The 13,081-nt window shown below is 61.7% G+C and overlaps 3 protein-coding genes across 3 annotated transcripts; 2 read left to right on the forward strand and 1 right to left on the reverse strand.

Annotated features, from left to right (window-relative positions):
- Positions 1-596: 596 nt before the first annotated feature.
- On the reverse strand, positions 597-2,768 carry PLICBS_005360 (uncharacterized protein; the record flags this gene model as incomplete). The annotated part of the gene is made up of 1 exon (XM_018319038.2): positions 597-2,768. One exon carries the CDS (start codon positions 2,766-2,768, stop codon positions 597-599), a length of 2,172 nt encoding a protein of 723 aa, XP_018181512.2.
- Positions 2,769-4,331: 1,563 nt separating this feature from the next.
- PLICBS_005361 (uncharacterized protein) lies at positions 4,332-9,163 on the forward strand (the record flags this gene model as incomplete). The annotated part of the gene is made up of 3 exons (XM_018319039.2): positions 4,332-5,378; positions 5,433-8,986; positions 9,034-9,163. The coding sequence occupies 3 exons, from the start codon at positions 4,332-4,334 to the stop codon at positions 9,161-9,163; spliced, it is 4,731 nt and encodes a 1,576-aa protein (XP_018181513.2).
- Positions 9,164-10,274: 1,111 nt separating this feature from the next.
- PLICBS_005362 (uncharacterized protein) lies at positions 10,275-12,987 on the forward strand (the record flags this gene model as incomplete). Its single annotated transcript, XM_065600704.1, has 4 exons — positions 10,275-10,309; positions 10,367-10,763; positions 10,828-11,793; positions 11,848-12,987. 4 exons carry the CDS (start codon positions 10,275-10,277, stop codon positions 12,985-12,987), a joined length of 2,538 nt encoding a protein of 845 aa, XP_065456776.1.
- Between the last annotated feature and the right edge of the window lie 94 nt (positions 12,988-13,081).

Here is a 13,081-nt window from a genome sequence, read left to right on the forward strand (position 1 = left end):
GTAATATGGCGATATGGCGTCACGGGCCTTTATTTTCGCAATGGAGGCACGGTGCTGGCGCCAGGCACAAGCCTTTGCGTGTCTTCCACGTGTCGACGTCTATGCTCTCCCATATCTTCTGGAGCTCTGTATTTTGGACGGGGAGCCCAGCCCTCCATAGATGACTGGAGGGCTGAAAAGGAAAAGGCAGTAGTTAGAACGTGACTGCGCGTAGTAACTAGAACGTGGGTAATCTCTGATTCAAGGAAAGTAACGTAGGAATTTGAGGCTCAAGTAGATACAAGTATGACTCGAGAAGCCAGAAACGTCTCAAGCTGGTGTGCCTGCTCGTTCATCGACACTCACGTCCATCTTCGAGTCAACCTTCAACAGCGGACATGGAGTCTGGGAGCGGTGGTCCTGCCCAGATGATCAACGTGGGCAGTCATGGGGGCATTCAAGCAGCCATAAGGGCAAATACATGGGCAAAAATGCTCCAGTCCTCCGCGTCGACACGAGTTGCTTATATTACTGATAGCTGCATAGCCGGTTGAAGCCTTTACTATAGCTAAGGATGAACGCCGCCAGTCTTGAATAGTTACGAGGTCTTTGCCCTCTCAACGATTGTGCTCAATGCTATTCCGCTTGATCCGCTGCTTCTTGCGCACCATCGTCATCACTCCGGCAAGCCTCCCATCCGCATGCCTGCGCTCCTCATCCGGCAGCGTCGCAGCCAGCGCGCGGCCGAATGAGCCATCAATGTACATGAACTGCCTCTGCATGGCCCCTATGTACACATCTATCGGCGTGAGGCCCTCGTTGTTGCGCTGGCTCGCACTGGCGCCAAGCTGTATGAGCAGATCCACGCAAGACACGTGCCGGTCGGCCCACCGTGCCATCCCAATAAGGTGCAGGGCCGTGTTGCCCTGGATATCCGCGCTGGTAAAGTCGAAGCCGTGCTCTGCCAGCATGTGCACGAGTGCGCATAAGCTTCCGTTGATGTCGGCATCTGACTTTTCGAAGACGAGGCTTCTGGAGCGGATGTGTGAGGTAATGTACGCTAGCAGACAATTCTGCCCAAGCTCGTTCGTGGCTTGAGGATTGGCCCCCCTGCGTAACAGTGCCTCCAACGTATGGCGGGATGTGTCGTGATAGTAATTCTCGCTGCCAGTAAGCGCGACGATGGGCGGCACGGCCAGCTCAGCATCCCAGTTGGGTCCCTTGAGAGGTGCGTTTGCGTCGAAGCTCGGGCCCATGACGCGGTGGAAATTGGGATGTGAGACGGCCTGAGTTCCCATGAGGCCCGTGAAGAGGTTACACTCGTCAAGAGTCGAGTCGTCTGTAGGTACAAAGTGGTCCATCAAGAAAAATAGCCCCCTGTTAGTGTAGAACGAGGGCTGGCATCCGACTCTCGTGAACGTCAGGGATAGCCAAGCTGGGGAGAAGGTGAATCGGCTTGCTAGCCGCATGAGCAGGCCCTTGGCATCATCGCCGATGTTGGCCATGAGTATGCCCAAAAAGAGCGCCTGGGGGTCCTCGTCGAGGCCATGCTTGAGGAGCAATTCGACAATGGCAACGGTTTCACGCGTAAGGCGCTTGGTAGAATAAACGCCGCTGTTGTCCGCTCTATGTATGGCCAGACACCACCACAAAGGGCTATCTTCTTTGACGACGTCGTTGACATCAGCCCCGTTCTCGACCAAGGCCTGGACACAGGGGAGATTTGTTTCGCGAACGGCGCCGACCAGTGCCGTGTGGTTGTCCGCATTCCGGGCGTTGATGTCGACGCCGTGCCTTACCAAAAGGTTGATAGCGGCGCCGAGGTCCTCCTTTGTGGCGCGAAACTGGACGAGGAAATGAAGCAGTGGCTCGGCGACATTGGGGTTCATGATGGGATTAGCACCGGCTTCGAGAAGCATCTGTAAATGGTCAACTCTGATGACATGGAACAGGGCCCAGTGCAGAGGGGTCAGGTTGGATTGTGACATGTCGTCGAGTCCGATAGAGGGCGTCTGCAGCAGCCTCGCGAGCGCCTTGCGGTCGGAACCCATCGAGGCACTGTGCAGGGCTTGGAAGCCCATGACCGCGCCCGGCACCAATGCCCTCAGCGCCGGAAACCCAACCTCGTGGCTGGCGCCCCGGTCGAGTAGGAGTTTGGAGACTCGCGCACGTCCCAGCACGAGAGACAGGCCCAAAGGTGTAATCTTGGTGTTCCAGGACAGGTCAGTGTATATAGTGTAAGGCGGCCTTGACACGAAATGTCCCCTCGCTTCTATATCAGCGCCGTGGCTCAGGAGCAAGCGTACGGCGTGTGCGTTACCAGCCATGACAGCCACGTGGAGGATCGTCCCCCGGTTCAATCTAACACCGTGGGCGAACTTGCGGCCCAGCTTCAAGCGCGCAAGGTTCACAGTGCTGAAACAACGGTCGGCGAGACGCTTGTCGTTGGCGCATACAGCGTAGTAAAGAGCCGACGGAGCGTATGCCATCCACAGGGCTCGCTCTGCTTCGCGCATGAAGGGCCGCACCCGTGTGAGCCTGTGCAGCGCACGACGGTGCTGTCCCTGCGCGCCTTCGCGCTGCCGCTGCTCGGCTGCGGCTTCCCTGGACCGCGAAAGAACATCTGCCTCTGCCCGCGGCAGGTCATCATCTGAGGGATCTTCGTCTGGATACTCGTCGCTGTTGTCTTTTTGACTCGAGGATGGGTTCGGAGCAAGCTGGGTGATGATGAGGGCGATGATTTCGGAAGGAAGTGTGGAGATTATGTCCCGCGGCAAAGGTGATTTCATGGCAGTTTGCTGACGCTTGATATCCAGCATCAAGCGACGTGAAGTTGTCGTTGCGAAGCTGTGTTTGGTAGAGTTATCCATGCTTGGTTCTCCTAAAGTAGGATGGTAAAGGGGTAAAACATGTCAAAGACGGGCGCTCTATCCGCGATCCCTCGACGGAGGCTGAGCTCTTATACAGGAGTACCATGACGGGCACCTCATCAGTCAAGTTCACAAAGTAAGGCTAGTTTGCGCATACTGTTCCAACACTTGCAAAGGGACAGGTGGTGTCTTGAAAAGATAGTTTGCCGTGTCGGATTTTGCCTTCAGCCCATCAATGAGGGTAGTTTTGTTCGCGGGGGTCAAAAGCGCTCTCGTTCAGGACAGCCAATGGGACCGTTCTGAAAGCGCATTTGGCCAGCAATTGTCAACTTGGTCCATGGTTTGTTTTCGCGTTGGCCGGTCATTGTCACCGGTCAAGGTCCGCTCTCGCGATCGAGTAGCGGCATGACGCGAGAGAATGATCCGTCCAGTGTCACGGCGTCCACGAGCCGCGATCGTACATGTTTGCGGCCGCTTTCAAAGGAGATGTGCGCACGTAGAGAATTGACACGCGTTTTCCTTGATCGAACACATGCTGGGAACCGCTGCCGACACTCAAAAACAATAATTCGTCTTGGTTGTCGCCTGCAGCGTCGACGAGGCGTCGTTGATTCAGGATGGAAAAAGGGTCTTGCGAAGTGGAGGTGGGATGCGCCACACTGCAGGGGCTAGACCGCGGCGATTGGCAGGCGTCCAGTGGCAGCCCTGCTGTAAGCGCCAGGCGCCTGCCGCAGCTCTGGCCGGGCCCGTATCGAGCTCAGCGGGAGGCGACAAGCTAAAGGCTCTGGCAACGGCCGCCAACCCCAAACCGTCGGCGGGCTGGCGGCATGTGGTGCCGTCGACCTCCACTGCAAGGCGACCTGAAAGTCGCCCGGGTCCCGTCACCTCGTAATGGAGCAGCCACAGCCCCGGTGGTGGAGGCTGGGCGTCCCCACTGTAAAGCCGCAGCTGTCTTGACCCCGGGTGCCTCACCTCACCTCACCTCACCTCACCTCATCTTCTGCACTCGGGCCACCACGCGGACGGAGCTCCGCTGACAGACCTCGACTCGACGCCTTTTCGTCTCCTAGCCTCGCACGCTCGCACGCAGTCCCTTCCGTCGCGCAACGACGGCGGCAGCACATGGGAACACCCGCCAGCCCACGCATCGCATTCAGCGCCGCGGTCCCGTCTCCGGCTGGTCGTCTCAATCGGACCGCAGAGAGCACCGCCGGCACAACGTGCGGCGGCCAACACTGACGCTGCCAGTACGTTGACGCCGTCGCCAGACACGCCACGACGAAACGACTCCGGCCAGCTCGTCTCACCACCACCGCCTCCACCAACACCACGACGCGGCGACTGCCGCCCCTTGCCGCCCCCGTCGCCGCTTGATGCCCCGTCTCGCTCGACGCCCAACCCGACGTCCATCGATTCCGCAGCGTCCAGGCAGCCCGCGGCGGTGGGCAGCTCGCGCGCCGCCTCGCCGGCGCCGACATCGCCATGTATCAGGGCAGCCAGAGACATGTCTCGGGCGGTGATCCCACGCGGTCATTTCAAGTGCCGCCGCCGCCGCCCATGTCTCCTCCCATGGCTGGCCCTCCCATGAACAGCATCATGAACATACCGCCGCCGCCGCCCCTGCGGTATCCGACCGCCGCGTCTGGCGGCTCCGGCGTCGTCCTGCCGCCTCCCCCCGGCCCGCCCCCTCCGAGCGCCCTCGCCCACCAGCAGTCGTGGCACGGCAACTACGGCCGCATGTACGACGGCCGTCCCGGCATCAGCCTGCCGCCGCCGCCCCCGACGGGCCAGCACCAGCCGTACAATCCCAAGCTGCACGCGCAGATGGCTGCCGGCCAGACCATCGCCATGCCCCCTCCGCCCCGCCCGAGCGACGCCATGAGCATGAGCGCCACCTACATCCCGACCGGCGAGACGTACGGCGAGGGCGTCGGCATCCCGGGCTTCGGCATCGACTCGTCGTCAACGATGCATGCCTCGTGGCAGGCTGCCGCGACGCAGGCCGCGATCGACGCGAACAACACGATGAACCCCATGGACGACGCCGCTGCGAGGGACAGGTTTTATGCCGCCCAGCAGAGGGGCTTGTCCAACGCCTCGAGCGCCGCCTCCGGGAGCACAATATCCCCAGAGCTCGCCGCCCAGTGGTCGCTCGACACCGTCCTGATCTGGCTCGCGCAGAACCAGTTCTCCAAGGACTGGCAGGAGACTTTCAAGGGCCTGAACCTCCACGGCGCCCAGTTCCTCGAGCTCGGCAGCCTCCACGGCGGACGCGGCAACTTTGGCATGATGCACCAAAAGGTCTACCCCCGACTGGCCCAAGAATGCAGCAACAGCGGCACGGGATGGGATCAGACGCGCGAGAGGGAGGAGGGCAAGCGGATGCGGCGCCTCATTCGGAGCATCGTCACCGGTAAGCCCGTCGACGCGTCCAAGATGACGACCTCCCATGGTCGCAACCAGTCCGTCAACGCCGGCCATGCGAGCAGCCTCCCGAGCGCCGGCACCGATCCCAACGACTCCCCCAACGTGAGTGTTCTGCCTCGAAACAACCCCGTGCATAGCCTCTAATCAAAGACACAGACTCTCCAAAGCTCGGCCGAGACGGGCTTCCTCTCGAGAAAGTTCTCCCAGACGCGGGCTACGACGATGCCCACGCTCAACAACAGCACCATGAGCTCAGACTCCGGGCACCGGCTGAACCTGCGGCTGAGCCCGATCACCAACGACTTCGAGGGCAGCTTCTGGGGAACGTCGGCGCGGACAGATAGCCCAAGCGCCAGCCCCGGCCCGCAACAGGCGCTGTTCCCGTCGGCGACGACCCCGGTGCTATCGAGCTCGACGCCGGGATCCGCCAAGTTCGGGCATCGCTCGCGCAACAGCGCCGACTCAGTCTCGTCAAGCGCGGCCATCTACGGCTCCGGCGTGCCTGCCGACGCGGCGGCCATCCTGGGCCGGGGTTTGAACCTGAGCGAGGCTCTTGCCTCAGGGCGGCACCCCGATGGTCGCGCGAAGCAGTCTCCACTTGAGGCGGGCGACCGGTCGGCCGGCACGGAGCCTCCGGCGTCGGCCAAGGACTCCAAGAGCTTCCTCAGCTTCCTGTCGCGCAAGAAGCGGCAGAAGGAAGACGAGTCCTTTGCGTCTCTTGATGACTTTGACTCGCCAGACTCACCCGTGGCCGTGCTCAAGCCGTCGTCGCGTAGCGCCAACGGCGGCGACGGGCATGTCGACCGGCCCGGCTCGAGCTTCGGCGCCCACGACAAGAACGACTTTGCCTCGCATCAGCGGGCCAAGCGCGCCAGCGTCGTCCGGACATATGTGCTGGCCACCATGGACCACTGGAACTACCGCATGTGTGACATTACCGAGGCGGAATCAGCAGCGGAGATCCGTCAGGTCATCTGTGCGAACCTCGGCCTGAACAGCCACGGCCACTCCACAATCTACACCACCGAGCTTGGAAAGTTTGACCACACCGAGCCCCTCGACGACCAGCAGCTGCTCACCAACAAGCGGGTCAAGGCGGACTCGTCCGGGACACTCAAGTTCTTCGTCACCACAGCCTCCCCGACGACGCAGAGGAATAGCGGGGTGCCAGCGTCGCTGTCTCCTGGATACCTGCCTCCGGGCATGGACGAGGAAGCCTACGCGCGACTCGAGAATCGGCAGCGGTCGAGCTCGTCGCCACCTTCGTCGAGGTCGAACACCATGTCTGGCATCGACCAGAAGAGCTTGGAACAGGAGGCGACAGAGTACCGGGCGGAGATTGAGCGCAAGCAGCGCGAGTATCTGGAAAAGCGCAAGCAGGCGACCAAGAAAGGAAGCCCAACGGCGCCCGAGACGGCAGCCTTTGGCATCGTGGGCCGCAACGTCGACTTTGACCAGCCGCGAAACTCACCCTTCGAGGACAAGAAGCCGGAGCAGCTCTTCCCCCAGAGGAAGCCGCCCGCACCGCCTAGTGACCCTTCCGCGACACTGATCAAGGCCAACTCGCTGAGCAGGCGGTCTGGCCACTCCCTGCGGATGTCCACCGGCAGTGCCGATGGCTATCCATCGCCGCGCCATCCTCAGACGAGCGGCGGCCCGGGAGACGATTCGGCGGATAGGAAGCCGAAGTTTGTTCCGCAGGGGTCCGTGGGCGGCATCGGCGCTGCGCTTGTGGGCATGGGCAGGAACCTGGGCGCCATCGGACAGTCGACGGCCAACGCCCCGAGGAGTGCTTCGAGCCAAAACGTCTCGTCACCGGCGACCGTCTCCAGTGGCAGCAACCGGCACTCGGGCCAGCGCCCGTCATCGCCGGGCGATGTTAGCCCGGTATCTACGCACTCCAAGGCCACGAATTCCACGGAGGGCTCCTCCAAGCGCAAGTCGCATGGCCCCGATCTGGACTTTAAGGACACCGACGTCAGCTTCTCCAACGCTCCGCGGCCCTCGCGGCCGACGCAAAGGCCCCCGCCAGGCGACGACAGCGACGACTCCGACGACGGATTGTTTGCCATTCCGCTCGCGGGCAGGAACAAGGGCAAGGGTCCCGCGGGCGGCAGCAGGAGATCGGGCGCGCCCGGCCATGCCCAGCGTCCGAGCTTAACGGTCAACACCCGGCCCAGGAGCAAGCAGTTGTCGGTCTCGTTCACCTCGCCGCAGTCCCTCGAAAGTGCGGCCACTGGCGAGAGCAATGAGGCATTGTCCAGCGCGCGCACCGGGGTCGGCTCCCGAAGGACCCCAGCGACCCCGGGGTCCGAGGGCTGGGACTCGGAGGACAGCAAGATCAACAGGCGCAAGTCCTTTATTGAAAAGGACGTGTGGGCGAACCGTCCTCCCACTGACGACCTGCTCAACAACCTTGACGACTTCTTCCCCAACCTAGACCTGGATCAACCCGTCCTTGAGGAAGGTTCGGGTGGCGACGCGACTGCATCGCCGAGCGGGGACGCGGAAGAGGTTGGGGATCAACGCAGCGCGGCCATCCCCGCCGTACCACCTCTGCCAGCCAACACCGCCGCGACGGTCCCGGCGGCCGTTCCGCCATCGCGGCAGCCGTCGCTGTACGGGGACGGAGACACGCTGGGCTCGGACGAGTCGACGCTCAAGGCCTCGGAGCGCACAAACGGTGGAGGGCAGTCGGTGGCCCAGAGGAGCCTGCGCCGGTCGGGAGGGTTAGGCCGAATGAAGTCTATCCGTGAGGTGGCCCGCGGCGCGCACGAGGCCAACAAGCGATATACGACGGCGTCACAGAACCTGGACAAGTCTAGCATCATGCGGCGCAAGAGCACCAAGATGTTCAACGCCAACATCGTGCAGATCCGGCCGGACCAGCGGGGAAGCATGGTGCTGCCGCAGATACCGCAGGATACGCTACCCAAGCGGCAGACGACGTTCAGGTGGTTCAAGGGCCAGCTGATTGGCAAGGGCACTTACGGGCGCGTCTATCTCGGCATGAACGCCACGACCGGAGAGTTCCTGGCGGTCAAGGAGGTCGAGGTCAACCCGAAGGCCGCGGCAGGCGACAAGGCCAAGATGCGAGAGATGGTGGCGGCGCTCGACCAGGAGATTGACACGATGCAGCACCTGGACCACGTCAATATCGTGCAGTACCTGGGGTGCGAGCGCAAGGAGACGAGCATCAGCATCTTCCTCGAGTACATTTCTGGTGGCAGCATCGGATCGTGCCTGCGCAAGCACGGCAAGTTTGAGGAGTCGGTGGTGTCGTCGCTCACGCGCCAGACTCTCTCCGGTCTGGCATACCTGCACCGCGAGGGCATTTTGCACCGGGACCTCAAGGCCGACAACATCCTGCTGGACCTTGACGGCACATGCAAGATTAGCGATTTCGGCATCTCCAAGAAGACGGACAACATCTACGGCAACGACAAGACCAACTCGATGCAGGGCTCCGTGTTCTGGATGGCACCCGAGGTCATCCGCTCTCAGGGTGAGGGCTACAGCGCCAAGGTGGACATTTGGAGTCTCGGCTGCGTGGTGCTCGAAATGTTTGCTGGCCGACGCCCGTGGAGCAAGGAGGAGGCGGTGGGCGCCATCTACAAAATTGCCAACGGCGAGACCCCGCCCATCCCCGAGGACATCCAGGAGACGATTGGACCGCTGGCCGTGGCGTTTATGATGGATTGCTTCCAGGTGTAAGTGTTTCTGGCTGCGCCAAACAACACGAGACTGACAATTACAGGAACCCGTTTGACCGCCCGACGGCGGACGTGCTGCTCTCGCAGCACCCGTTCTGCGACCTGGATCCAAACTACAACTTTTACGACACAGCGCTGTATCAGAAGATTAAGCACGCGTACAACAAGCAGTAGCTGTAGCACGTGACGAGTAGCACCCTCTTGGACCTGGACCCGGTGTAAGCTTTTGCGACATGGCGTTATATCAGAGAGACAAGGGTGCGTATAACAGGCAGAGGCTGTGAGGAAGTCGGTTTTACGTTTGGTATCCACTTGGGGAGGCACATAGTGAACGTTATTTGGGAGCGCGGCGCCGGAAATGCTTGGTTGCGCGATGCTAGCTACCTTATCTCACGAAGGCTTGGGAGTAGACGCCAGTGAATGGACGCGACGACTGCTCGTAACGTGCGGTGCATCTTATGAACATGGTCGTCAGTTGTCTCTGGGGCCTGTCGTCACGAGTTCACGAGGTTGATGGGTTAATGTACCCTCTTGGTCTAAGCCAGGTGTGTAGGACGCATAGATGACGAGCTGCTGTCGCCAAGGGCTCGCTATAATCGTCACGTAGGGCAATGTTGGCACTCATGCAGCTGGACCAGAGGGGCAGCTGCCCAACCGCGGGCAAGGCAGCGGGCCCTCAAGCTTGATCCCACTGTGCTGCGAAAGCGTGCACATTCTTTATGCTGTAAGCCCTCGACACCTGCTTCGTATGATTATAGAGTTGTGTTATGTATCCAACGCAAGACATTAATAGTCGAGCAAACTCGCTGAATCTAATAACGCTTCTAGCAGGGCAGGCGCTCAATGCGAGGGCCTCTACACTCGGATAGGGCAGCATAGACTTCATCGTGGGAATCCTTTTAGTCGGCGGCACGGCTCCGCAGGCGGCTTCTCGAACTTCATGCGCATGGGGGAATGTCACGCAATGTGACGCGAAGGCGTGGCAATGGGCCGTGTCTGGACTCTGGGAATGTAGCCTGGAGAGCACGGGTTGCAGAATAAATCAACGTCGTATTGGCATCGATGGTTATGCTGGTGAGCTTCAGATAACATGCCAGATAACATGCCGTTGCTACAAAAGCCATCGACGATGCTTCCAAACTTGCTGCCAGAGTTCATATCCATGATATTTAACCCAACGAAGCACAAACAAGACGAAACATTGCCATGTGGAATTTGGTCGTTGTTCTCGGCCTGCTTGCAGCGGTGGCTGCGGCCGTGGCTACTACCTCCGACGACTGCAGTCATGACGGACACATCTTCGAGCTGGAGCCCGACGCGGTACGTCTCTCACACGCCGTCACCTTCCATGGTGTGTCCTTTCGCTGCTAACTCGAGGCACGCCGCTGCCCAACAGGATGTCTCCCACGTCACGCGCGAAATCGAGATCCAAGGAGGCCGCATCTGCAAGTGCTTCGACTACGGCATCCACAGGGGCGTCACCGTGCGACTCGACATGGCCGACTTTGAAAAGGTGCGAGCGACGCGGGGCATCGCCAAGTGGTGGCCGATCCGGGACCATGTACCGGCTTTTACGGGCAATGCTGCGCAGTTTGCCCAGCACGCTCGCGAGAGGACCCGGCGGTTGGTCGCTGTGGATGTGGATGATGACGGCGGTGGTTCTGGCGCGCGAGCTAACGTGACGCTGTCGTCGCATGTGGTGACGCAGGTTGATAGGCTTCATGCCCAGGGCCTGACGGGAAAGGGGGTCAAGGTCGCCATGATCTGTGGCGGGGTATGTAGTCAGCCTGGAGGTAGAGGGTTTGCGTGCGCATCAGGACTGACTGCTGTCTACATAGGTCAACTACGAGCACGAGGCACTGGGTGGCTGCTTCGGTCCGGGCTGCTTGGTGTCATCCGGCGCCAACGTGACGGGCGGCCATGCAAAGCCGACAGATGCCAGCATTCAGGGCACGTTTCTGGCGAGCGTCCTCGCCGCACAGCCCAACAGGCTTGGCTTCACCGGGGTAGCTCCGGGCGTCGCTCTGGCTGTATACGGCTTGCACCCCGCGCCGGGAAGCGTCAACATGCCCGACGATGTGCTTGTCCACGCTCTGGACCGCGCCCGCGCCGACGGCGCCGACGTCATCCTAGTGACGCAGATCGGGACGAGCGTATCGGCTCAAGACGATCTCGCCAAGGCCGTGGACCGCGTCGTCGCCAGCGGTGCCGTCGTGGTCGCAGGGGCATCCAACGACGGCATCGAGGGGCCGTTTTCGCAGGCGGCCCCGGCCATGGTCCGTAGCGCCATCTCAGTCGGCAACGCTCAAGCCGGGGTAACGTACGGGATCGACGACGTGCATCAAGGCCGGTACCGGGTCAGTGGCAGTGCTGAGATGCCTGATCACGAAGCGACGTTCGACTTCTATGCCGCCGCGTCCTTTGAGACGGGTACCCAGCCGTTGCCGCAGGAGAGCCTGGAGCTCTACGCCTTGAGCTTCGACGCCGACGCCACAAACGGCTGGTGTGGACAGCTCCCAGACGATTTTCCTGACCTCCGGGACAAGATTGTCCTCATGGGCTCGGGTGTCTGCTCGCACCGGGATAACGTCCGTCAGGCGGCACAAAGGGGCGTGAGGGCAGCTCTCCTTTACCAAAGCAGCGGAGGGGGCTCTCCGCGGGTCCCCTATTTCCATGGATCAGCCCGCCTTGCGTTTGGCGTGATAGACGCTCGCGTTGTTCGGGACATGCTTCATGCCCTTGGGTCCGGTTCCCGCGTCACCGTCCAGCTGCCGCCTGCCGATGGGCCGACGCACCCGCTCCTGGTTCCTTCGCCGCCTAGGACGTCGGTCCCTGCCGTAGAGGCGTCTTCTGCATAGGGTCCCAGCTGGGACCTGAGCATAAAGCCCGAGCTGCTGGGAGTCGGGGAAGGCGTCCCGGGCGCGTGGCTGCGCGGCTATGGCGTGCCGGATTTCGGGACGGCCACCGCGGCACCCCTGATTGCTGGCATCGTTGCTCTCATCCTCGAGGCTCGTGGGCCGCTCGACCCGGCCACCATCAAAAGCCTGCTCGTCACGACGGCGGAGCCCGTCATGTACAACAACGGAACAGGGCCGCAAGAGCACCTCGCCCCGGTTGCCCAGCAAGGCGGCGGTCTTGTCCGCGCCTTTGATGCCGCCCACTGCACGACAGTCATCCAGCCATGCAGCCTCAGCTTCAACGACACCGAGAATGCACCGCGCACGCTCAGCCTGGTCGTTGAGAATAGGGGCGAGGACCAGGTCTCGTACGAAATCTCCCACCTGCCCGCCCTCTCCGTGTATGCCTTCACCCCCACTGATACGGTTGCGCAATTTCCTGCGCAGCTCGAGACGGCGGCCAAGTTTGCCGAGATGGCGTTTAGCCACGACAGCGTCAGTCTCGGACCCGGGCAGTCGGTGACGGTCAGCGTGACGCCCAGCCCTCCCGAGGGGCTCGACGCGCGCCGGCTGCCGCTGTGGTCGGGCTACGTCGCGTTCAACGGCTCGGACGGATCTCTCCTTAGGGTGCCCTACCAGGGCCTCAGCGGTTCCATCCGCGAGCACCGCGTGCTGCACGTAGACGCGGCATCGGTCACGTACGCGGGAGAATCGGTGCGCGCCGGGGCCACAGTCGTGCTGCCGCCGCGAGGCTCTGGGCAAGTGACCAACCTGACGCTGAGCGTGCGCTCGAGGAGCGGCCTGGCCGAGATAGACACCCGTCTGATTTCCGTGACGTCCCCGGGCGACGGCCAGGGCTGGGGCCGTCAGCTTCACGGGTTCCCGATGGCCTGGGAACCCCAGTTGAATATGGAACAGTCCCTCCCGAGCACACCAATGGCAATTCCGTGGAACGGACGCTTGAAGGGGGGAGAGTACGCCGCGCCGGGCGAGTACAAGCTTGCGGCCCGAGCGCTGCGGGTCTTTGGTGATGCGACGAACGATGCGGACTGGGACACGAGTGAGTCGGAGGCGTTCCGCATCGAGTATGCTAGGGCATGATGTGGGAGGCGATGGTAAAGCGGTCCCGGACTCCTAGTTACGGTCGATGCCACGTACTGGAAGGGCATCAGCAGTTCCCATTTCGCGTAGACCT

The sequence above is a fragment of the Purpureocillium lilacinum genome, assembly GCF_023168085.1.
Source record: "Purpureocillium lilacinum CBS 284.36 DNA, scaffold_4, whole genome shotgun sequence".
Taxonomy (NCBI): Eukaryota; Fungi; Ascomycota; class Sordariomycetes; order Hypocreales; family Ophiocordycipitaceae; genus Purpureocillium; species Purpureocillium lilacinum.